General features: G+C 40.8%; 1 protein-coding gene across 1 annotated transcript in view; it reads right to left on the bottom strand.

The window, feature by feature from the left end:
- HMCN1 (hemicentin 1) overlaps positions 1-26,356 on the bottom strand; it is a 1,183,532-nt gene that overhangs the window by 309,002 nt on the left and 848,174 nt on the right. Inside the window, exons 71-75 of the mRNA XM_086956029.1 lie at positions 15,742-15,878; positions 14,887-15,028; positions 5,820-5,964; positions 3,119-3,246; positions 2,059-2,215 (exon numbers count right to left, since the gene is read on the bottom strand). Of these exons, the coding sequence (XP_086812155.1) occupies positions 2,059-2,215; positions 3,119-3,246; positions 5,820-5,964; positions 14,887-15,028; positions 15,742-15,878 (709 nt within the window). The remainder of the gene's footprint in view (positions 1-2,058; positions 2,216-3,118; positions 3,247-5,819; positions 5,965-14,886; positions 15,029-15,741; positions 15,879-26,356) is intronic.

Here is a 26,356-nt window from a genome sequence, read left to right as displayed (position 1 = left end):
ACATTTCTACATTGTTCCTTTCACCTGAACAATGAAGCTAAAGCTAAACTTTAGAAAAATACTAACGAAATCCTACCAGCAGTCCCAACTTCAACTTCAGTTTTTGATTAATCAACTTTTAATCTTTTTGTGTGCACATGAGGGAATGTGCTGCTGTTCTTGTGACTGCTTGCTCATGTCCTACATTTCAACACTGTTCCCTTCATCTGAACAGTGAAGCTAAAGCTTAACTTTCGAGAAATACTAAGGAAATCGCACCAGCAGTCCCAACTTCATCTTCAGTTTTTGATTGATCAACGTTTAATCTCCCTGTGTGCACATGAGATAATGTGCTACTGTTCTTAGGACTGCTTGCTCATATAGACAACTGTATGCACCATCCATTGGTCTGTGTCACCCTCTTCAGCCAAAATCAATATACCAGAGGGCTCTTTTGAAATCAAATTTCTCACTCTTACAACTCATTAATTCATATATTGTTTATGCACAATTGTTGATAAACGTGGAGTATTTATTTCATCCATATGAAATCCATCCATGTGTAATACATCAGTGTAACTTCTGTTACAACAATTACTCATCAGTATTCCACCTGGGGGTAGCTTAACTAGTTATGAGAGTGAGAAGTATGATTTTGCAAGGGATCAAAGATCAACAGAAAAAAAGCTTACCTATGATCATGCGGTTATGGATAATACCTTTAGACTTAAAATACTGGCTTGCAACAACTTTCTTCATTGGGATCTTGGGAAGGCACAGATTACAAAACAGATGGGGGTCAGATTGTTCTAAATGTGTATGATATTGGGGACAGAATAAGAATGGTATATTTTCTATCCCCAGCACTCTCATATGACTTGGAAGGTGAGTATGCAGGATTCATTGATTGTAGATGCATCAAGTCGGGGATTTTACATGGTGGATTCAGTTAAAGTCATTAAAGTTGTTTGGTACTCCCTATTTTATTTTGCGATACATGAAATATTGATTTTCAGATTGTCACTCCATTTTAAAGACAGAACACAAAAACGTCTGTTCCAAACCTAATGATGGAAATACAATAATCTAAGATAGACTCTGTGTACTAATTGCAAAGTTGGTTTTGGCTACCGGATCATGAGCCGTTCTCGAAAGCAAAACTCAATCATTGAAGGAAACAAGTTGCCATATTCCAGACCCAACACTACACTGCAGGAATGTGCATAGCATGTTATCTGCCATAAAACATGTGCACACTGAGATAGTTGTCTAAGGATGAAAAAAACTGAGAAGCAATGCATTTGTTAATCTAACAACTTTTCTTCCTAATAGAACAAAGAAGGAGCAGAAAGGGGTTCTTTGTGCCAAACTCTAAAGCTGTAATATTACTGACAGAAACAGGGCGACAATTTTCAGTGCTTTGGGTAAAATAGCATTTTTTCTACTGGAGTACTCCCCATATAGTGATAAAAGGGCAATTATTGTGGCTGTTGATTGTTATTAGTGACCGAGTGCTGTTGCCTTACTTCACCTTATAGAAGCACCTGCCCTAATTCTGATTGCACTGCATGTTCTTACTGAGGTGGGAAATGAAGCAGTTGTGGTTGATTCATCAATAACTCCAATGACAGTAAACTGAACTTGATAACAAATAAGGATCTAACCTGATCTCCATAGGAATATACTTTTAAAAATCAAGATAGGAAACTCTTTCCGAATAATATGCTATATCTTATAATTCAATGTGATAAGTAGCAAATCAATAAAGAAAGGACAGGCTGGTCCTGAGGACAAGCATAACTCCTTTTTTGGTTGATGGCACTTCTCCTGATCCCAGCTGTATTTCTTTGTGTGTGTATCTAGACATACTGTTCACAGTCCTCTGACATCTCATCTACACTATGTCATATCCTCCTCCACACTTTCATATTCCCTTTTTCTACAGTTTGTCGTAACTTGTGAACTCCAATGTAAATCCTGCTGTGCTTTCACATGCATAGTGAATTTTAGCATTTGTATAATGTACAGTAATTGTGTTATGATGTAAATATCCTTATTAATCATGAATATGTTTCAGACCTGTACAAATTCTGATTCTGGTCTATATTGAACAGCCGCCCATTCTTCGTCCAGCTGACTTCCGGTTTTGGGAAGCCTGTGGTCTCACAGGGCAGAGTGGCTTGAACGTTCACTGTTACTGTGATGTTAGATGGTCCAGGACTAATGGATGGGGGAACTGAGGAAAGAAAAGCCATGTGGATTAACAAATATGGGTATGAATGCCTGGATACCCCTCGGGGTGATCAGTGTGCTATACAAAACTCTGATTGATTGAATATGCTGAATATGAGCAAGTTTATATTAACATCTGAGTTATTTTTTTCTAGAAAAGAGAAGCAATACAATAATAATATTTATAATATCAATTACAATATCAACTTGTTTCATAGCTGCTTGAAACATTTTGCTCAACCAAAAAAAAACTAACTTCATCGACATTCGAAGGATAAAAGTCTGATCTACCCCCATTGAGAGTCAGAGCTTCATGATATTGTCAACAAAGCAAGCACCTTTGGTGAGTTATCAACATATACATTTTTCTGAAAAGCCTAAGAAACGTATTTGTTCATTTGCGGCATACAATACTCGCAAAAAAAGTATGATAATACTAATTGTACCAAAGCTCAAGTCTTAAGTATTGGTAGAAACAATTCAGATCCCAAGCCTATAAAATTTACCATGCACACTCTGCAAATCATGACCTGAGGAAAAAAATGCTGTGTTAACACGTTTTAAATCATTCTCGGGTGTATAATTTGAAATGGGAAAGTAATACAACACCTGGTAAATATTACAAACAGCTATATAAGTGCAGGATTTTCCTTGTTAGAAAACATACATGCCCTAATAAGGCTACATACACATTCCCACTGAAGTTTTTGTCTACGTTTACATACATACACATTCCCAATATTCAATGTCACAAGAATGTTAGTGCCTACACTTTAATTTATGGAAAGATACAAAATTAAAAATGTCATTAGTTGTAAAAGTTTTATCTCATAAGCAATTACTTTATTTGACCATGGCCACAGGAGTTTTTTCTAGTGCCTGCTTGTGATAGTGATAGAGTGCTCACCATGCACTTGCAGATCAATTCTCCGGCGTTCGCTGCCAGCTTCGTTTGTGGCCATGCAAAGGTATCGACCAGTGTCTGTGACGTGTGCCATGTGAATGTGCAGGGAACCATCACCTGCTATTAAATACCTGAAATGAAATGCAAGATAGGATCAGGCTGGTATATTCACTAGAACTAGTAAAGACAACTCCATTCACTAGTGCACAGAATATAAAATGTAGACACTATGCCTAAAGTGTACATCCCAGGAGGAAAGATAAGATTTATAGATGCTATTCCTTTTCAGGACAGGTTATAATAACTGACCCCTGAAGATAAGAGTTTTAGTCATCTGGCCCAAAAAGGAAAAAGATATAGATCTGACAGAACAAGATATAATCATTAGACATCAATTGGACAAGATAGAAAGATGTCACTGGCAGCACTCTTAGTTAACCTTTGTAAGAAGAAGCAATACAATTTAACACCCAATAATTAAGAAATCATTAGATTTTTAGGGAAATCCAAACAACTTTCATTAGAAAGAGAATAATTGAAAGTCACTATTTAGGTAAAGTGGCACACTGGAGGGCAGCTGGGGTCAGTCAGCTATATCTGTTTGCAAAGCGATGCCCAACATTACTTAATGGAAGCATTGGTCACAGGGGTCTCTATAGACAAGATATTCTCATTAAAGCACTAGATGGCAAAGCAAAGTTACTATTCTTAAGAGAATAAAACACTTTAGGAACTGTATGGAAGCTGTAAAAATGTGTTTAATGCCTCCATTCATTTTAAGGTCACGCCTGTGACAGTGTATCCACTACATGTGCTCCCGCTTGCAAGAGATATTGTATACAACCAGGGATTTGGAGCCCGCCCACTGCTTAGCATTCTTTGACTTCACGGTCACTCTTATTTGTTACCTTGTAATTGGCCAGTGCACGCCGGCTTAATGTTCTCTTCTCCCAGCTTGAGCAAAGACCAAGTACTGGTTGCTTCTTTCAGCTGACCTTGTTGTAATTAAGGTACTACTTTTATTTTTTCTTCTTGCCTGTCATCCTAGTTGCTATTTGTATATATGTTTAGTGTGCCACATGCACATCAAACAAGCCCTTTTCTCCTTTGAAAATGGAGGTATATTGTGACTGCACATGTTTTCTGCTTTTATTGTGAAAGCAGATGTTATCTCCTTCCAAATGTATTTTCTTTAAGACATGGACATGGGTGTAATTGCTTTCTTTATGTGATAGGATTTATTTACAAAAGTCATATATTTTGTACCGTATGGGGAGATTAACTAATTTGCGCAGAATTATAGGGGTGTTGTGCAGAGACCTAACAAGCATAGACAAAGTCAGTATTGATCAATTAGTATTTGTAAAGCGCAACTCTGTCACCCCTACGGGTATCTGGGTGCTGTGCCTTTGACGAAGAGCCAGGTCTTGAGTCTCTTTCTGAACTCTGACAGCGAGGGGGCCGTACGGAGCTGGAGGGGGAGGTCGATCCAGCTCTTGGAAGCACAGGAACACCCCTAGCAAAAGCCAAAGTGAAGGTGTTGGTTCAGGTGGGATGAGCCCAAAGGCCCCCCAGGAGGCTCCTTCTTGACACACAGCAGATCTTTTCATGTATTCTTGTTTTTTAAGATTTGTTTTAACATATTGTTGTGTTTCAAAGGCACATCTTGACTATAATTATTTTTTAGCTCCCTGGTGTTTCCAGCTGTTGGCCGTCAATGATGTCATCAGTCTGGTTGTCAGTATTTGTGGTGCCATTCAGATTGCAATGTCTCAAAGATTTTGTTGAAAGGTTGATTGGTATTGATGACTGAGGTTTGATCTGCTGGAGGTGAGACCATATTCCTCTGCTACTAGAGGAGGTGGTTTTGTCTCTGATCAAAGAGGCTGTTTGAAGGCTTGTCTAAAAACAAAATCCCATTAGGCTCTAAGCTCAAATACACAATTTTCAAACAACATGTTTTTATGGTGACATAAATGTATGTTGTTTGAAGTTTACTTTAATGTTTATTGTCATCTTTCTGTAAAAGTAAATTTAGCTGATGCAAAATTAATGTAATTGTGTTGTACATCTCAACGAGGGGTTACATGCGTCAAGCAGTTTTGGAAGTTTAAATAGATTTTTATGTATTTGACTGGTATGTTTGTGATTCAGTCTATATAGTGGAATAGAACATTGACCAATAATAGCACCTTCTTAATATCCCTTCATTATAACATTTCTTCATATATTTATATCCCAAACTACAGGAATAAATGTGATGAAAGCTATATTTGGCAATGGCAAGATTTTTAACGTATTAGTAATCTGTCTCCTCAAATTAGTCTACCAAATCAATTACATTAAATAAAAGGTTAATGCCATTTAGCAAAGTGATCTCATTTAGGGTTGCCATTATACTGTGTTATGTAACATGTAAACAAGCATTAAATATGAACTCAATGAAAAAACTAATTTTACGCCCCCTCAAAATGTTTCCAGACTGAACCAACTGTCATCAAATATGGCAGTCATTTAAGGTGTTGGAGGAAGCCCCTTGCACTCAAGCTTTAATTATTTCTAATAATAATGTGAGCAAAATGTTAGCAAATGTTACCCTGCCTATGCCATTGATTCTAAGCATTACAAAACCACAAATATATGTGTTTTAATAGCAGGAGTTGTGAAGAAATGTGAGTGATCTTTTCAAATGACTAAAGATTACCTTGCATTGTTTCCTGCAAGAATGGTGCCATCTTTCCTCCATGTTATTCTCGGATTTGGAAATCCACTGACGACACACTCCAGAATGGCCGACTTATTGATGTGAGTGGTCACTGATTGGGGTCCATCTTTTATTGTAGGGGCAACTGCAGAGGAACAAGATCCCATACAATTTAATGACTGGCAACTTCTAAGATCTGTATACAGCACACACTTTTTCAAACAATACCTTGACTACCTTAACCACTAGTAATAGAATGTCAAAGAGATGCACCTTTTGTCAATGTGAGCCACAAGCTCTTGCAAATGTTTACCCTACAAATGTGCGCCTAACTAACTTTTAAGACTGTTGAATATGTCCAACACTTGCTATGAAATGTCATGATATATTAGGAGGTGGCTGGCTGTACACTCAAAGACTGTCATATCCTGTTAATGGTAGGTGACTAAAGAGTAGAGATGAAAGCACTAGGAGGCATTCGAACAACCGTGACAAAAACTGAATTAAATGTGGTCTAGCGAACAAACGGTTTGCACCTAAATTCCATATTTTTTAGGGCTGGAGGATTTCTTAGAGATCTCTTCATTTAAAAAATCCTCTATTCATTGTACATGCATTGATCATTGACTATAACCCATAGGTTAGAAAAATACCATGCTGGTTTATTTTTTCTTATGTCTATGTGATCTGCCCAATGTGCATTTATGGTTTATTCCTTTTTTCCAGTAAGATGTATATTGAAACCAATTTGATTAAATCATACTTGAAATACATAGTAGGTAATGGCATACGTTTAGAAACTACAAAAACATGTAAAAAGTGCATTTTTGTACATTTCTGAATATGCACAAGAACCTATGAAGATGATATGTACATAATATGTACATAATATTTTAATTTGGAAACTACTTGAACAATAACAACTTAATAAAAATGTTTGTGTCGAGATCCCACTTAACAACTCGGACTGTAGACTAATCACAAGCTGATGCTGTATTATCATGTAAGAACTATGGGCAAAAAACATAAAAAACATGCTTGGGTAGATTTGTTTATTTGTTAGCCTCTTAGTAGATTGAGGGCCGGATTCACAAAAGTAAACTTATATAGTTTTTAATTGAGGACAGTCCCATCTGTTTATGTGCAGAGTCCCAGTCCCAGTCACAAGTGCAGAATCTCTGAAGTTGAAAATGACTGTTAGTAAAATTAGGCCCTGTAAGTCTTTGATCCCTATTCTGTTCTTGAAAGTTGCATATTTATAAATAAAAATAAAAAGAAGCCTTTTGCACTAAAAACCTAGCATATATTTCAACTAAGAAAAGGGAGGCATCTCTACTCTGAAAGGTCAGATAGTCCCAGTTTGAGACATCTCAGATCTGATCTATAGAACGTTGTTACTGTTTAGGCATGCACACCTTTTTGCAAAAAGGTTCCAGTGCTCTGTCCTGGGAATGAAATACAAAGAGGACTTTCATATAAAGAGCAATTGCAAAATCACCAATAGCTTTCTGCCACCTGCCAATTATGAATCTTTCCTTATTATTATGGCTTATCAAACCACCTTGTTTGTATCTCGTATATGTACTGTAACAAATTAGCTACTACTAGAATTCCCATATGAACAGTTTAAATAGATAGGCCTAGGGCTTCCGTGGGTCTTAGGTTCCTCAGTTTAGGAAATATAATACTGGTATTAACCGCCTGGTGCACAGCTTTGGAGTAGGGAGTACAGAACCACAAGGCACTGTTCTCTGGCTGTACAAGTATATATTTTAACAGATTTTCTCAACTTAGGGGCCAATTACGTCGGACGAACCGGAGTCCATCCGACATCGCTTCGGAACTGGAAGGGATCTACCTCCTGTAGAAGTTTCCAGCCCAGGAATTAGGATGCAACTGAACACTGTTCGGTCGCATTCCCATTCTTTAACTGGGAGCATGCATTCCGACCGGAATGCATGCTCTCAGTGTAAAGTGAAGAGGTGCAGTTCGTCCCTGCCACGGGGTGCAGGGATCAACAGGGGGGACCCATAGGTGCCCCCTAGGCCTCCATCTGGAAGTCTTGCACCCATGGGGGCCCTGCTTGGGGCCCCCAAAGTCAGTTTCCCACAGTCTTTCTGTGTCGGAAAGGCCTGCACAGAAAGGCTGTGGGAATCTTGCATCGTAATTCCTCGGCTGGAAAGAGCCGCCCGAGGGATTGATTGAGGATTTCAGAATGGCACCGGCCTCTCTGAGCCCATCAGAGGCCATTCGGGAATCCGGTTTGGATTTCTTTCTGACCGACCCCATCAAAATAGGTCGGTTAGAAAGTAATCCGAACTGCCAATTTCGATGCAGTCGGAACGGCTCCAACCGACAGACAGAGCAGTTTCCAACTGCATCAGAATCGGACCTTAGTGTAAGGCAAAGTGCTATGGTTGAAAACATGAACTCCAGTAAGTTGTGTGTTTCTGGAGCCTGCTCGGAGGATCTGTTGCTGTTGTGCCTGGCGGGAGGTTGTTTTACGGCGGTGCCTTTCCGCCCTACGAGCCACAACGCCACATCTCGCGACACCCGCATCGCGGGTGCCACTCGCTCCCTGAGTTTTGTGGGAGCCCTGGACTTTGTTGTGGCCCAAGAACTGCGGAGCTGCTGACTTGATATCCCACCCACAGCCTTCAGCGGGACTGGGAGGACCAGCCTGGTGTGCGGCGATAATCGGCCGCAGCTGGTCCTCTTCCCGCCACTCCCTTAACTATTTAACCCGTGGGTAGTCCTTACGCGTAGCGGAACGCGTGCGGGACGATACCGGGACGATACCCGGACGAAGCCCAGACAAAGGGCGGGCCCTCTGAGGCCCTCTGAGGCCCTCAGAGGCTGAAGAAGGCTGGAGCTGGGCTCACCCCCTAACCTATATTCATTTTATTAACAGTGTGGTTTGATCCTTTGTATAGGAGTTGTTGAAAGTTCTATTTGGGTTGTACTGTATTTTAGAGTATCTAGGTTTACGTATAAGGATGACCACCAAAAAGCTAAGGTCTCGGAGAATTTTGGTGGGTAGAGCCTGTTCTAAAACTAAATCCAATCCACTTGGAAATAATAATGGTCTTACAACACAGTTAAAGGGAAATTGCCAGTTGTTTAGTCTCTGGGATTGGGGATCGAATAAAGCTATAATGGCGCGACCCAAACCGAATGATAAGGCCGAAATTAGTAAGGATGTGTTAGATCTAGTCCCTTCAAAGGACTTTTGCGCTTCTGAGAGATTATTGGGGACAAACATAAGCCAGATAAATGAAGCAGCAGAGAGTGATCCTCTTCTTTCAAATTTCCATTGCACCCGAGAGAATAATCCTAAAAGTGGGAAGTCTTTAGTTCATAATCCACCCTCCAATTCTATTGAGCATCTTTTAAAACATTGCCCTAGAGGGTCCTGCCAAAAAACTTCCCCCAGCCTATTAGTTCAGGGAGGAGAGGAAAGTAACAAATCTGTATCCTCCGAAATAGACTTGGAGCTTTGTAAGCGGTATGTTGCCGATGAGTCTAGCAGGATTTCAAATCTGGCAACATTTGTCCCTTCTGGCCTCCAACTGTATAGCAGTACGCCTTCCAATAAATCACACCTTAACAGTACATCATTGAGCCCCGATCTTAACATAACAGGCCTAGATGTCTCTAACCCAGTTAGATTTGACAAACCTGTTTCCGAGTCTCTGATTTCATTGGAATGCCTGCTTTCTTCTATATTATCTTTACTGGAAAAGTTTGTCGGGGGTTCGGATTGTGTTCTGGAAACGGTAACGCAAATCTTAAAAGTCCTATTGAATAACCGTCAGGAGAAGGTCACTCCCTCAAATTTAGGAATTAGCACCACGGAGGGGGATGTGACAAATGACATATTATCAGAGAGTGGAGCTGCTGTTACCGATGTCCCCCACGCTTCTGTAGCTGGGGAAAAGTCGGTTTCTCCTATAAATATCCTTGCCTCTAATTGTATGGTGGAGCACGATAGTCCTATAGTTGTAGTTCCGGCTGCCTTGAATGTGAGGCAAAAAAAGGAGTGTTTTGTGATTTTTAACCAACAGAGTGGTAAGGAAGATAAGGTGGTCTTGGAAGCGGCTGCTAGTGGGAAAAAAGGAAAAATTGGGAAATTAAATAAGAAGGGAAGAAATAAAAGGAAGTTAATCCGCAGGATTGAAAAAAATAGGCGGAGGAAAATCTTCTTTGAAGCCCAGCAGGAAACTTTATTTAAAGAAGAGGTTTCAGAGGGGCCCCCAATCTGTTCAAAAAATATGTTAGGGGACATAAAAGTAGCTCAAGATTCTTCTCAACTTCCTCCTTTGGAACTAATGTCTATTCCACCCATAATAACACCAGCCTCTCCTCTATTGGTCCCTAAGCCTGTTTCTGTCGTTTCTAACATTGTAAAGGGGGGATTACATGTTGATAAGGGGGAGCCATTTAGGGCGGGTCTTCAGGGGGTAACTATTAATAAACCCTCGGACATAGGTTTGTCAGTCCTTAACCCCTTAGCTAGGTCTTTTTCTGGCTTGACGGCAGGTGTAGAGGACACAAGCAGATCTATTGATCTCAGGAAAGAGGAAAATATAAATACATTTGTCCTCGATTTCTTTCCCCTGTTTGAGGCGGACTGTATCTTGAATAGAGCCGCTCTTCTTAAATGCTTTCAGGAGTCCGGAAAATTGGAACTAATCCAATCTTCGGATATAGACCTGATTTTTATTTTGAAAACAGAGGGAGGATTCTTAACGAGGGCAAAGTTTCATTCTAAGCTCATTGTAAATCTGATTCTCCTGCGTTCTGAGAGCTTTCAGAGTAGGGGGATTGATGTCACGCCTTTCTGGGGGAATTTCTTGATGGATAGACCATCTAAATCCTCAAAGGGGTCATGCTCTCCCGTCCCTCTTTTCCCAATAGCTCTGGGTAGGAAAGAACGTTTTGATGTTTACAATGACTGAAAAACTTTCTTATCTAAAAATATTCGTTGTGTATCTGAAATTAATCCCCCCCCTCCATCGGTACGAAGTAAGAATGATGATGAGAGCTCCCGTTGGAATTGGCTGCTGGGTGTTCTCGCGAGGAAACCCACAACTAGTCAGGAAATGCAACCTGATCTTTAGCAGCAATCTAAAAATGTTGTCTTGGAATGCGGCAGGTTTAAAGAACAACTCTGAAAAAATCGAGTTCCTCCTCTCCTCTGAGGCCTGTGTGATCTGTCTCCAAGAGACGTGGTGCACTGAGAATCTTGTTGTGGGAAGTGACTACATTGTTTTGGAGGGTAAAGCCTCTTCTTCTTCTAGAGGCCATGCAAGAGGGGGTATTGCCTGCTGTCTATCAAACCGGATAAAATGGACCTTTTCCCATTTTTTGGATCCCTGTAATATATTTCAGGCTGTAACATTTTTTTGTCTGGACAATGTGGAAATTCCCACTCCGATCGTCTTGATTAATGTGTATATTCCACCCGATGAATGTTTTAATCCTATCCCGAAGAAGGTTTTCTCCTATGCTAAGTAAGTCAGAGAGAAAATCCTGTCCTCTTACATAATCTTGGTAGGAGATTTTAACTGTAAAATTTCTAATTTAAGTTTGTCTCTATTTAGGAATAAATATAGGGAAGAATCTCTGCACATTCCCCAAGCTGTTCTGCCTGGGAACATTAAAACAAATAAAAGAGGGAAAATGCTTCTGGAAGAAGTATTCGAGATGGATGGGATCGTGGTGAATGGAAGACTTCCTTCTGATTCTCCGGCAAATTATACACATGAATCATATCAGGGAGAATCAATATTGGACTACGTAATAGTGGACAATTCTGCTTTTATTTTATTGAATGATCTTGTGATCTCTAAAACGTGTCTCAGCGACCATACCACTTTGGCCATTTCATTAAACATTTCTCCACCTATGTCTGACCGTTGGTCGCTAAATAGGGACTTGGTCAGCTTTGGTGGTTCATCAGGGAGATGCTATTGGGATATAAAGGCCCTTAGTGGGCTGGAGAGCATCCTTGACGTTGCAATAACTGATTTGGTTAATTGGGATGGTGCTGAAATTGAACTTTTTTTGATCTATTGGTGGAAGTGACCTCCTTAGCCAGACAACCTAAAAGAAATAGGCTTCCAATCCCTCCTCCCAGCTCCATTCGTTTATTAAATAAAGAAATAAATAAATTGGTAAGGGACCAATATTTGAATATCCTACCCGAAAGAACTCGAAGGATAGCTATATTAAAAAGGAGAAGGAAAAGGTTGAAGTCCAGATTACGCAAAGATAGGGAGGACCAACTCTGGATGCAACTGAGGGAGGCAGCATTTTACGGCCAAGCAAGAACGTTTTGGTCTCTAATAGGTAAGGGTTGTGGTGTAAGGTTGAGTCCCACCCCTATCCCTATTGAGGAACGAACCTGGGTAGAGCATATTAAAAATCTTTATGCAAGTAATGGTGAATCTTTTCCCCTGGGAAGTTTTAATGTGGTTCATTTGGCCCAGGAGGAACCTCCGTCGGAAAAGTCCATTGAGCTGGCCATAAGGGAAATGCGTTCATCTGGGGCAATGGGTCCAGACGAGCTGCCTATTTCCGTCTTACAGCAAAGTAGCATAAAATGGAGTAAAATCCTCTTTCCAGTATTTGCACACTGCTTTTCGAGTAGGTCAGTTCTTCCCTCTTGGAAAGGGAGTATTTTGGTCCCCCGCTTCAAGAAGGGTGATCGGCTTTCTCCTCAAAATTATCGCCAGATTGCCCTTCTGGATGCCGTTGGCAAAGTTTTTGCTAAATGCCTTTTGAAATTATTAACTGAATGGGTGGATCGGAGTAACATTCTTCCCCTCGAGCAAACGGGTTTCCGTAAAGGCCATGGCACTATGGATAATTTAACAGCTTTGCAAGTGATAGTGGATAAATACATCAGAGTCCGGGGTGGAAGAGTATATGCGGCCTTCATAGATTTCTCCACAGCTTTCGATAAAGTTGACCGCCCCTTGCTGTGGAAGAAACTATCGTCTTTAGGCATGCCACCTTTACTGTTAGATTTAATCCAGGACCTCCACACAGATACCTGGTGCAGAATAATGATGGGAGGGGAAAGAGGCCTGTCACACGCCATCCCCTCCGCCAATGGTCTCAAACAGGGCTGTCTGCTGGCTCCTTTATTATTCTCCCTTTACGTTCATGATCTCCCTCAAGTTTTATCTTTGAGCAGTGGTATCACTCCTGTATTGGGGGATAAAGCTATTGCATGTTTAATGTATGCTGACGACATATTGTTGTTAGATTTGACGCCGAAGGGTTTGAACAATCGTCTGCATGCATTACATGTCTTCGCAGATAAACATCTCTAAAAGTAAAGTCATGTGTATGACGGGAAAGAAAAAACACTCTTATGGGAATTTCATATGGTCAATAGGTGGCCATAAGTTAGAAATTGTGAAATCCTATGTGTTTTTAGGGAAAATAGTATGTGGTAATATGTGTGACAAGGCCTATTGAGAATAATATGCGCAAGGCTTTGACGCAGGGTAAGGGCTTAAATGCACTCTATAAAGCCACAGGAAAACGCATTTTCCCTATTTGCTAGAAGATTTCCGCGCAAAAATCCCTGCTTCATTACTTTACGGCATTGAACTTATTGATGTGAGTCATTGGGGTTTTCTTCACACTATTGAAGGCAGACTCTTGCGGCAACTAACTTCTGTCAATTCTGCCTGTTCAGTGGCCTCTCTTAGGCTTGAGTTTGGCATGAGAAGTAGCTGGGTTCAAGGCTTAGCTGGGATAGTAAGATGGATTTTTTACCTAGCTAAATGTGAACCAGCCACGTTAAGACACCTTATTCAGAAGGAATTATTGGGTCCCTTAAAAGAGTTTTCTCCAATTGTAAAAAACTTTAGAAAGGCGGTCTCGCTATTGCAATTGGAGGAATCTACTCTTTTTTCAATATCTATATACTAGTTAAAATCATCTTTAAAATTACCAAGGTGGAAGTTAAGCTTCTCGTTGGATAGGGACTCTTTTGCGTTAAAGAAAGGTGGTCTGCCGGTGATTAATTCCTATGCTTTTAAAACCATGCAATTCTATGTATCTTGGAATCTTTCCCATGGCATTTGTCGTTTTTGGTTCTTAATAAGGCAAGATTTGTTACCTCTGAATAACCTTTTATCCAAGTGGTATGGTTCCTCTTACAAGTGTACTCTGTGTAACAACTCGATCCAAGACCTCTCTCATGTCTTGTTTTTATGTCCGGCTCGGTCAAACTCCCGTCGTAAGTGGGTGAGACCAATTTGCTTAAAACTAGGTATTCTATCTGCCAGTGCCCTTTCTGAAGCTATCCTAAATCCCCCCAATGAAATGTTTTGTTCAAGAATTTTTTACTTTTTTAAATGTTTTTTGGATTTATATTAATATGTCTGCTACCTCTACTGTGTAATAATAGAACTATTTTATTCATTTGTATTGTTATGCTGTTTCAAATTTTATGTGGACCTCTCACGAGTTCCAAATCATAAATAAAAAACTTGAAACTTGAAACTAAGCTCAATTTTGATGTTTTCCCATTTTAGGACTATTAGAGGTCTCCTCAATGTCACCATGTTCGTCATTTCCATGGATCTATGTTTCCAGGTGTTTTCTCCAAATTTTTCTTAACATGTATTCCATTTTTCACAAATCCTCAATGTTACACAAACCGATCTCCAAATACCATACAGGCAAGTACATGCATTTACTTGCAAAGATTTACAAACTGCCCACAAAATGTGGTTGCCTGGTTTCTATTTTTGGAAGATGGAAGGGGATTTCTCTACATTTTCATTAAAAGGTTTACACGGCAGTCCATGACTTGGTACAGGCATATTCAATGCCTTTAATAAGCACACATGTGTTGAGCCTTTGTCCGGGGGATGTTAAAATAGGCAAAATACACTGAATGCTCACTATCCTATGGTAGCATGGTCACATACACCGTTATATTCTTTTGTAGACCCCACTCCAAAGTACAGGCTACATTCTGAGTATGGCAAGTGTCAGAGGGAAACCCTGGCACATAAGATCAATGAAATGCACATATCCTTACCATTCACTGTCAGCACAAACTCTCTGGTAGTTTTCCCTGCAATATTGCTTGAAACACAGGTGTACCTTGCCGTATCTGCCAGTTCCGCATTATTGATCTGCAAATATCTTCCACTGGATAGGATGCGTACTCGAGGAGTGGCCTAGTGATGCACAGAAATGAATGTCACACTAACACATAATCCTCATAGTATAATGGAGCTCCAGGTGACTAGAGTGCCACAGGAATAACATGACACACACCAACTGCAACAACATGTATACTTTTTTTAGTATTCATTCTTGTTTGTCGCAAGTTAAAGAGTTGATGTGCAAAAGCTAATGAACAATCACTTCTTCAACCTGTTTTGTCATTGAACAAAGACAGTATCAGAAAAAAATCGAAGTTCTAAATACTTGTACGAGATCTTAACATTGGTGTACATGCTTAAGTAGTTAAATTTATTCTTCGAACAATTGAGATATAAATAGGTCATCATTGACACACCTACATCTTTACAAAATGACCATATCATTGCTCCAAGAGTTCCTTAAAAGTCATAATTTTCATAGACAAAAAGGCATAAAGGATGACTGAAACACATACATTAATTAGCATATGTGCCACTGAATCATACACTGATTTATAAATACATGTATAACAAAACAACCTAATAAAAAACTACAATTTGTTTGTACTTACTATCGTTCCATTCATACTTTTCAACATTGCATATACTGTAACATGGAGCTCATTATAAAACTGTTTAAAAAAGCTTTAGATCTCAGTACAAATTCACTGCACTTAACATTAAGTTTATCTTTCAGGGGGCATCTCCATACAAAAAGTGGAACTGAATACAAATGCATACTGTACCTGCAAGGGCTCCCCATCTCTCAGCCATATAATGGTTGGGGGTGGGACAGCCTCTGACTTGCATTCCAGTATAACCTGCCGATTTTGCAGGACTGACACATCTTGTGGTGCCCCTGTACCAGCAATATTTGGTGGTACTGAAAGAGAAAAACAGTTGATTCTTAGAAAGTGACACTGATTTAAAGAATGAAACAAACACAATGTATTCCCAGTCTTTGGTTTTTTTTGTTGAGTTTTATATAGCGCAAACTATACCCGAGACATCGGGTATTAGAGTGCTTTACATGAGCCCCAGTATCGTTACAGAAGAACACATTCATTTTTGTTAGGCACAGGGAGATGAAGTGATTTGCCCAGAATCACAGGATGTTGAGCGTTGTTGCAAGGCTCGAACCTGCTTCCCCAGCTTTGAGGTCGACCACTCTAGCCACAAGGCTACATCCTCTCTCCTCTTTGTTTTACATTGTATTATATAAATGTTTAAATATTTCTTTTACACATTTTTATAGTTTTGCGTAGTGTCGACCAGGTCTGGGGTGTGTCAGCTCATTTTATACATCAGTATAAAATACAAAACGTTTATTAGCAAACACAATTTAAAATATATGAAAAACAATATCTTCAGCAACAGAGTGAGTTCTTAAACTCACAAAGGCAAACTCCTGAGTCATATATGAAATGTGGACTATTTAATATTTACAGATATGAATTCTCAAATTTAGACCAAAGATTTGAACATTTTGATTTACCCTGATATTTAGAGAATTTGCAGTAGAACGAGAGCGAGGATAGGGAGTCTGTGTAGAGTTTGTCATAAGGTAGATACAATGTAGTGGACTCAGTTTTTCAATTGCTAATAACTCACATATGTTTAATGAATATATATAGCAACTGTCAGACTGAAGGACATCCTCCCCAGATTTGATCTTTAATGTTACGTGCTTATTAGTTAAGGAAAGCAAACGTGAACGGTTTTTCTCATTTTTAGGTGGGTAGACAAACTGTCATTGTATTAATTTCACTCACTGCTGCAGCAAAACATTTGGTCAACTAAACATTAATCCAGGCATGTAATCAGAGCTTGAATTAGAATATATCCTTTTTTGTGGTTTGGTGGTTTTTGAGATAGATAAAGATTTAAAAAGTATCAAACCCATGCCTAAAGCATAATCCTCAGATGGCTGCCATATTTGATGACAGTTGGTTCAGCTTGGCAACATTTTGAGGGGGCTGAAAATTAGTTTTTTCATTGAGTTCATATTTAATGTTTGTTTACATGTTACATAACACAGTATAATGGCAACCCTAAATGAGATCACTTTGCTAAATGGCATTAACCTTTTATTTAAAGTAATTGATTTGGTAGACCAATTTGAGACAGATTACTAATAAATCCAAAGTCTTCAAACTCTTCACTTATGCATGTTCTCACTTTTCTTCTTGCCATTGCCAAATATATGCACTGACATTCAATGCGATTTCAGAACAATGCCTAATCAGACTTACCACTTCCTGACACATGCGCACCCACACAATAGATACAAACAATTCAACAAGTTAGTTATTTAAATTATAGATTGCCCTCATAACTAGATCAATTAGCAATAACGCATTTTGCAGGATACCTCCAAACTACATAACTAAATAAACCTTACTCTGCAGCCTCCAGTATCTATGCCATTGTGCATATTTATTAGATAATGATGAAACACACATTAATGAATGCACTCTTAATGTTGCTATCATTTACATTTTAGACTCAATGTGCCATGGGACATAAAATGAGCACTGAAAGTGCTCATTATGAAACAGGTCTGTACCACAGTTTTGGGCTGACTGGAGTCTTACACAGTTGAAGATCTGGAGTGGCAGTATTTTACCACCATAGATAATAGTAAAAGGTTTCTTTTCACAGATGTTTTATAAACTTGTGCTGGTTTTGGCTTTTTGCTGCAAATGTAGCAGCAGTTTCTGATATCTCCAAAGTAAACCAAAATTAACACAATAGCATATACTAAGCAACACAAAACCACAGTACAACACAACAAAATCACATTGCAGTATTACAGCACAAAAACACAACCTAATAGAAAACATCACTCCACATCACCACCACAACAGATGCCACACTACCAATATGAACACACATTCTTTTCACCCATTACCATCTCCTGCATTCTGATGATACACTGTGTTTACACAAGCATTGCTTTGCGTCCCAATAAGAAAAATGAAATAAAGCTAGTCAAAATTGTTTGTAATCCGGCCATCAAGTTGATGTAAGGGATTCATAACAAATGTGTTATATGGGCTTTAAGATTTGTGATAATTTTATGTTTTTTTTATCAGTTCTCTGATGGAGTTTCCTCAACTTGGACAAATGTTAATGTGAAAAACATTTAGAAGTGTCCCTTTCACAATTAATAACCTTAGTACTATTTCCAAATAAGCACATTGTAAAACAAACAGAAAGTTACTGTGTATTTTTCACTGCCATTGAATGAATAAAAAGAGATACGTCTATTTATTTAACCTTTTTAATTGTAATGTTTTTGAGTGCTAAGAATGAAGAGTGAAGAAAGATAACAGCCACATATATATGTCTCAATAACAAACTGTGTTTAACACCTTTACATATTCTTTGACAGACAGGAGCCCATGCAAAATCATAGTAGAGATGAAATTAAATGGTTTCTGTAGGACGCTAGCTCTTTATAAAATATACCGAAAAGATGTATATTGTGTAAAGAGTCCAGGTATCCCCTACTAGTGCACAGGCCTTTCTTTAATAATCGCAAGGTGATCTTGTTGTGGTAGGGTGGTCGAGCAGCCTTAGGCTTATCAAGGAGGAGTGTTAGACAGTTGTTGCATACACACAATCAATAAATGATGCAAACACACTCAATAAGGAGATCCACACCAATTTCGAAAAATAGCACACATTTTTTGATATTTTTAGACACCAAGAAGTTCTGGGTAAGTACTGTTTCAAATGGCAGTTTTGAAGAAAACAGGTAAGTACACTTGTATTATCTCTAGTGCGGTAATGTTATCCTATGGGGAAAGCACATATACTGCATACAATACTTAGCAGCGACTTAAAGGAGGAATTTTCTGGAATTGAGGTAAGTACGGGGGAAGGTCCAAGATAACACCAACAGGTCACCTTGGGAGGCTCAGGGGTGTTGAGGTGCTTTTCGGCATCGGTTGCCCCGTTGATTTCAGTGGGAAATGATCCTGGGACAAAGAGGCTGCACATAGGGACTGGTGGGGGGGTCAGTCCGGCTGAACCAATAAGTAGGCTCAATTCTCATGATGCTTGGACACATAGGGACTCCTTCGGTCTACTTCTACTTAGGCTGTAGGGCTTAGGTGCAGTGGTGTTTTGAGGTGTCGGGTTTTCACTGCGGGAGACAAGGGAGGTAGAGGTGAGCCTGCACAAAGAGGATGCAGGCGGCGGCAATCCAGGAAAACCCTAGCTGTGGACTCTGAAGGGTCTCAGGACCTCGCTGGCACCATTGGCCCACTTCAATTCGTGCGGGGGAGCACAGGTGCAGTGGTGCTTTCTGGTTTTGGATTTTTGGAGATCCAAAGTCCTCACAATTCTTCTTGGGTGCCAGCAGGGGAGCAGCTCCGCTAGTTCATGGGAGGTCCTGGCTGCTTCTTGAAATGCTGACAGTCCTCCCAGGCTTTTGGAGGCAGAGCAGCTGCAGGATGATTCGCTGGGGACAGCAGGCAGGCTGGCAGGGTTGGAGCAGATAATTTGCTGCTCCTCAGTTCTTGCTTTTCACGGCTTTTTGGTGTCCTCCTTCTTCTTCTTCTTAGGTCAGTAGAATCTGCATTTCTGGTGCCAGGTACTACCCTAAATGCTAAATTTAGGGGTGTTAAGGGGTGTGAAGGTGGGAGCCAATGGGCTACTTACCTTTTGAGTCACTACACCCCCTATATGACCACTTCCTGTGGCAAATCTGCAAAACCATGACCCAGAGTTCCTATTTGTGCCATCACCAAGATGGCAGAAATTTCCTAAAGGGGGGAAGCTCACCTTAGCGGTGTGATAAGCCATGTGTCCCTGGTAAATTTCCCACCAGTGTTGTTAAATGGGCACAGGATAGGGGGTAGTCATTTCCCCTGTCTGAAAAATCTGTAATCACATATCAAAGGCAGCAGTGGCCTTTGAAGACTCCTATCTTGATATGCTGATTACTTAGCTGATTACTTAGCCCTCCAGTTCGGAGGAGGTGACAACACCTCCGGCCAGAGCAGGCATTGTTTCTGACCTCAGAAAGGGTGGGATCTCACCTGCAGGGGTGTGCACCCTGCCTTATGGCTGTAAGGCCTGCTGTAGGGGTGGCTTACCTAAACTGTATGCAGTGTCTGTAGGCATGGCACATAGGGATGTATGCCATGTCATGTTTTCACTTTTATCTGCACCGAAACACGCAGCCTGCAATGGCAGTCTTTATGAGTTAGGTGAGGGGTCCCTTAGAGTGGCACAATACATGCTGCAGCTGATGGGGACCCTCTTTAGTACTCCTGCCCTGGGTACTTGTGGTACCATTTATTAGGGACTCAAAGGGTGGCAAAGGTATGGCCAATTGGGGGAACCATAGTACTGTTTTAGAGAAAGAGACCTGGAACTGGAGACCTGGATAGCATGTCTTGTATGGCAGTTTATTAGGTCTGCTTTGGATCAACACTTTACACAACAGTAGTAAACCATATACCACAAGATGATGAGGACACAGAATAGAGTGTGGAAAAAGTCATATAATAAAACACCTTATAAAAATTATGCTTTAATACTAGGGGGTCGGGGAGCAAAAGGTCAAGCAGTATACATTGATCACAATCACCTTTGGGTCATTAACACCTATTCAGGACTGATGGCAAGTAGATAAATAGTGTCTCAACTGGGAATCATTAGTGAGTATAATTTACAAGGATTGTATAAATCGCTTGAAGGATGGGGATAAAGGAAGACCACGAGAAAGTTTCATAGAGTAAAGATTATTATTTGTAAGTAGTTGTATCAGCACTACAGTTCAATTTTACAGAAAGTACCCATAGCACACAAGTGTGTACTGAACGTGCTAGTGACGGTGAACGGCGCAGTGACACAGGGGTGAGAAAACAGCATGAACGGCAAAAAACAAGTAAAGCAAGTAATTGTGTGGTCAACAATACAAGGGAGATATATTTAGGTAGGTATTTCGATTTGGACTGAATTGATTGACCACATTAACGCCACGGTTTGCACTGAATAGTTGACAGCGTTTCCACCTGTTCAATTCCAGGTCATCATCAGGACAATGGTTACCGGTTTCAGTATAGTGCTGAGATGGTAGTACTGCAACAATCCAGACATCAGTGGGGGATGGCAGGAAGGCACCGGCTAAGTAGGGGTTCCAAAAGGGACGACTGAGAGTGCTCCGGCAGAGTAGAACGGTGTCAAGAGAAGTGGATAATGAAGCACTGGGAACTGGATGCGTGCTTTGCGGCTATCCTCGCAGGGTTCCAAGGGATCAGGATGCCAGCAGTACCTGGATTCGGGGTGAAAGCTATCCTAGAGGAGAGAGATCAGTTCAGAAGGCTAGCTAGCGGGATGAATACCGCTGCACCGCAAATTCGTAACGGGCTAGTCAAGTGCCCTGGTGGTCTGCCAAAAGTACACTTTTGGCAGACCACTAGGAGCCATCTCCATTGACGTATGGATTGTTGCAGAATTGAACAGGTCGAAGCGCTGATAACTATTCAGCGCAAACCGTGGCGTTAATGTAGTCAATCAATTCAGTCCAAATCGAAAAACCTACCTTGTATATTTCTGCATTGTATCGTTGACCACACAATTCCTTGCTTTACTTGTTTTTCGCCGTTCACGCTGTTTTCTCACCCCTGTGTCAATGCGCCGTTCACCGTCACTAGCACGTTCAGTGCACACTTGTGTGTTATGGTTACTTTCTGTAAAATTGTACTGTAGTGCTGATGTGCTGATACAACTACTTACAAATGATAATATTTACTCTCTGAGGCTTTCTCGTGGTCTCCCTTTCTTTCCCCTACAATCCCCCCAAACGATTTACACAATCCTTGTAAATTGTCCTCGCTAATGATTCCCGGTTGAGACACTGTTGTTTTATTACATACTCCACCTGGTCTCATCTGGGTTAACAGGTTTACTCCTGTGTGTTTCAATTCCTAAGGAGATAAATAGTGGCATCCATTGCTGGGTTGCACACCTGCCCTCCTAGCAGCCAAACCACAAACACATAAAACAGTAACAGCATTGAGGCTGCCAAACATTGCTCACATATAGGCATGTTATAGAGCAAAACTAAAAGGATAGAATTTCTAAACCAGGAACCTGTCATAAAAAGCCATACACTAATAGGAATTATGGCTAAGAAAAAACTTGGATGGATGCTTCCCAGTATAATGATATTGCATCCATGGGCAAGGTGTAAAGACAAGGACAAATTATATGGGCTGCATTATGGTGGAGGGGATGACCATAACCATAGCTGAAAAATTCCATAGATTGTAAATCAGAATATCAAGGATAACGTATTGTCATTTACTATATACACATCTTCAAGGTGCATGGATGTGGAGCTATGTTTAGTAAACATATACATACCTATATCTACTTTACCTTCAGGATCTATTGATACTCAGTACTTAAGCCACAATATTTTTGAATCTTGATATTTTATCCACGTTATTCTTTTAGTATATCTTACTTGTGTGCTGAATATATAGATATCAGCTATTATTTGGCAAAGGACTGTTATCATGCATTAAACAACAATTCAGGATTGTTCATTAGAAACAAAACCGTGGTAAAATGGTTCACTGGGTTAATCTGATCTCGAAAATATCTCTAGGCTGCTGATCACTCACTCATAACACAGTTGGTGCGATGTATATTATAATAATACCTTTCAACAGTGCTAGGATCATGCCAGAGCCCAGGTGACATATGTGATCTTTTACTAACACTTCAGACCATGTGCTTATATCTACCCTGTACATTGTGAGAATATGTAATCCCCACGTTCCCACTGCTATCTCAACATCTTCCTGATTCCTGGTGTTTGGTTCAGCGAATGACATGCCCGCAGACCTCTCACTCTTTCTGTTGGGGCAGGATTCAGGGTAAAATACATTTTTGTGATTTTATTATGTGTGAGGAAACTTTTGAGTCTAGTAGTGCCAAACTGCCATTTGGTTGTGTGCTTTTTATCAATAAGTGGACAAGTATTTGGAATCTTCTCAAAGACTGGTTCATTCACACAATTCCTTACTATTTAATTTCTTTAATGGTATTTGCTTTAAGAAACCATGGCATTTACAAGCAGAATTGTATACAACTTTATAGTAAAATTCAAAAGCAATAAAACATAAGGTACAGAATTCCAGTGGACCAAATTATCATAATCTATTTACTGCTTGCTTTCTTGACATAAATTGATTCTAAATGGCATTGATTTTTTAACAGCTTAACATAAATGCCTAATGATGTCTCAGACATTTGTCCACATATTCAGAGTACAAATAATCTGCTCTTCACAAGGGATAGAGATGAGCACTCATCTCTTTCTTCAAATAAGTTATCCAAATAAAATGTTGTGCTACCATTAGGTTCAAATATTAAAAACATCAACTTAGTCTGCTTTAGGGACTGAAAAACAGGATGCATAAAACTAGATTTCATTATCTCTCATGAAAAAAGAAATGATAGCACACAGTTCTTGGTAATATGTCATGATTACAAGACTATAGTAGATAAATGTACAAGAGTGCCAAACTTTCCATGGTGATAACAGACTATAGGAACCTGAGATTTTGTTGTGGTTATCCTCTCATTTTTTGGCCCCTTTTTAGCTATTAGATGTTAATTTTCGACTCTGACAGTGCACCAGTCTTAGGATGCTTGATTCCGGTCCAGGGAAGACATGGCTTGGCAGTTTGGGCTGGACTGTTCCCATGAGGCACAGGGTCCAGGCTGATTTGCATATGGCCATGTCTGAACTGGGGTGGTGTGGAGTGCAACGAAATGATGGATTTAGGCCCATATCTCTGTACTGGGGTGAATGTATGACATTGTTCTGCATTCTGTCCATCAACTGTTCATTTTGCATTTGTCACCCCGAGTGGGACGGGTATGCTCAGACGTGAGTCCCGTGCTCTCCACACCACTGGAGTCAAGCTATCCTGGCTGATGATGGCTGATAGCCAGGAAACGGTCCTAGGATGCTTGATTCCAGTCCAGGGAAGACATGGCTTGGCAGTTCGGGCTGGACTGTTCCCATAAGGCACAGGGTCAAGGCTGATTTGCATATGGCCATGTCTGAACTGGGGTAGTGTGGAGTGCAAAAAAACGATGGAGTTAGGCCCAGATCTCTGTACTGGGTGAATGTATGACATTGTTCTGCATTCTGTCCATCAACTGTTGTTTTTGCCGAGGCCTGCTAACCAGACCTCAGTGCCAGTGTACCTTCCCCAAAACAAAGTGTTGTCTAATTGTGTTACAATTGGCTAAGGACTTTAGCACTCCTGGTAATCCCTAGTAAATTGTACCCAAAGTACCTAGGGCATAAGTATTAAAGAGAGTCTAAAGGTTTGCAGCATATCTTATGCCTGCCCCAAGGGACCCACACACAAATTCCATAAAGACTGCCATTGCAGGCAGAATGACATTGTGCAAACCATGTGTGAAAACATGACATGGCACACACCTGTGTGTCATGCCAATGTCACAGCATCTAATATATGTATTTCTCCTCTACAGCAGGCCTTTGAGCCCTAAGGCAGGGTACATTATATTTTATAAGAGGACATCTGCAGGAGCAGATAAGCCCTTGTGAAGTATAGTTCTATTACTGGATTTTGCAAGTAAGCAGAGAAGCTTACCCAAGGTGGGCTTTGTCTCTGGAGTACCACACAGGCACCATTGGCCCACTTCAACACGGGCTAGGGGGCACAAATGCAGAGGTGCTTTCCGGTGTCAGGTTTGCAGTGATTCGGAATCTTTTGGAGTGACTGTAGGATGCGGGGAAGCAGCTCCGCCACTCCACAGGAGTTCCTGGGTCTTAGTTGAAGGCAGCAGTCCTCCCAGGCTTGTGTAGGAACAGCAGCTGCACCCAGAGATAACTTTAGCACAGAACAGCAGACAGGTCGGCAGGATTGGCACCAAGTCAGTTGCTTCTCCACAGTCCTTGTTTCTCACAGCTCTTCGCTGTCCTTCTTCTTCTTAGGTCAGCACAAATTTGATTCCCTGGTGCCAGGGGCTCCCTTAAATACTAGATTCAGGGGTGTTGGTAGAGTGTAGGGTAGCAGTCAATGGGCTACTTATCCCCTGGGGTCACTACACCACCTGTATGACCACTTTCTGTGGGAGGTGGACATAACCTTGGCCCAGAGTTCCCAATTCGGCCATCCTCAAGATGGCTGACTTTTAAATTTGGTATCCACATCGAGTAGCCCATTTTAGAGGAGGAACTAGTCTGAGGGTGGACACACCTACCTGACTACTAATTTTTCCACCTGTCCTGGCACCAAATGGGCCCTCGTCAGGGGTCATGGCATTCCCTCACCCCTGAGGGAATCCAGATTTGCATACCAAAGATGGTGGGTTCTTTGAAGCTCCCTGCCTTGGAATACTAATTTACCACCCTTCATGGAGGAGGTATAAAACACCTCCCTCCAGAGCAGGCATTGTTTCTAACCTTCTGAGACAGTGGCCTTTCAGGAAACTTGTCAATGGTGGCAGGCTGGACTGGACCAGTCAGCTAGCACACTGAGGGCTGGTTGGTTTCAGGGGATACCTTAAAGGTACCCTCTGGGTGCACGTACTAATAAATCCATCACTGGAATCAGTGTGGGCTTATTACTTTGAGGTTTTTGATACCAAACACCATATGTTTCAGTGAAGCCATTATATAGCTGGTGAACTCGTTTTGCCCAGTGTCCAGTACGTACCTTAGGATGGCTTCTCTACTTGCTTGTACTGTCAGTAGAACTGGCCAGCACAGGGGAATATCTGCTCATGCAGATATGTCCTCAAATGCAATATAATGCACCCTGCCTTAGGGTTATAAGGCCTGCCTTAGGGGTGACTTACATATATTAAATGTAGTGTTAGGGGACATGGTATGTGCCATGTTGTGGTTCCACCTTTTGGACCACAGTATCACGCAGCCTGCAGTGGCAGTCTGTTTGAGTTTGGTGCGGGGTTTCTTAGAGTGGCACAAGATATGCTGAACCTCTTCGGGACCCTCGTCAATAACTATGCCCTAGGTACAAGAGGTACCACTTAATAGGGGCTTATAGAGGTGCTAAAGGCCTGGTCACCTGGGGTTCAAGTGACCAGTTGTCTTGTTTTGAGGAAAGAAAACTGGTACTGGGGACCTGGTTAAAAGGAACCCAGTTCACTACAGTCAAAATTGCAGCAAATACCAGGCAAAATGTGGGGGGACTACTGCAACAAAATCCCACAGACACCACAACAGATAGTTTATTTATTTTAGTGAAAGAGATGCCTCAGAGATAATGGGAGCAGGTTTTGCCAAAAACGCCAACATCTTCTAAGAGTGATGACATTTTCCCAGGGGAG

Source organism: Lissotriton vulgaris, chromosome 1_1 (assembly GCF_964263255.1).
Source record: "Lissotriton vulgaris chromosome 1_1, aLisVul1.2, whole genome shotgun sequence".
NCBI lineage: Eukaryota > Metazoa > Chordata > Amphibia > Caudata > Salamandridae > Lissotriton > Lissotriton vulgaris.
The sequence above is the reverse complement of the archived record's forward strand: the minus strand, read 5'-3'. Positions and strand labels throughout refer to the sequence as shown.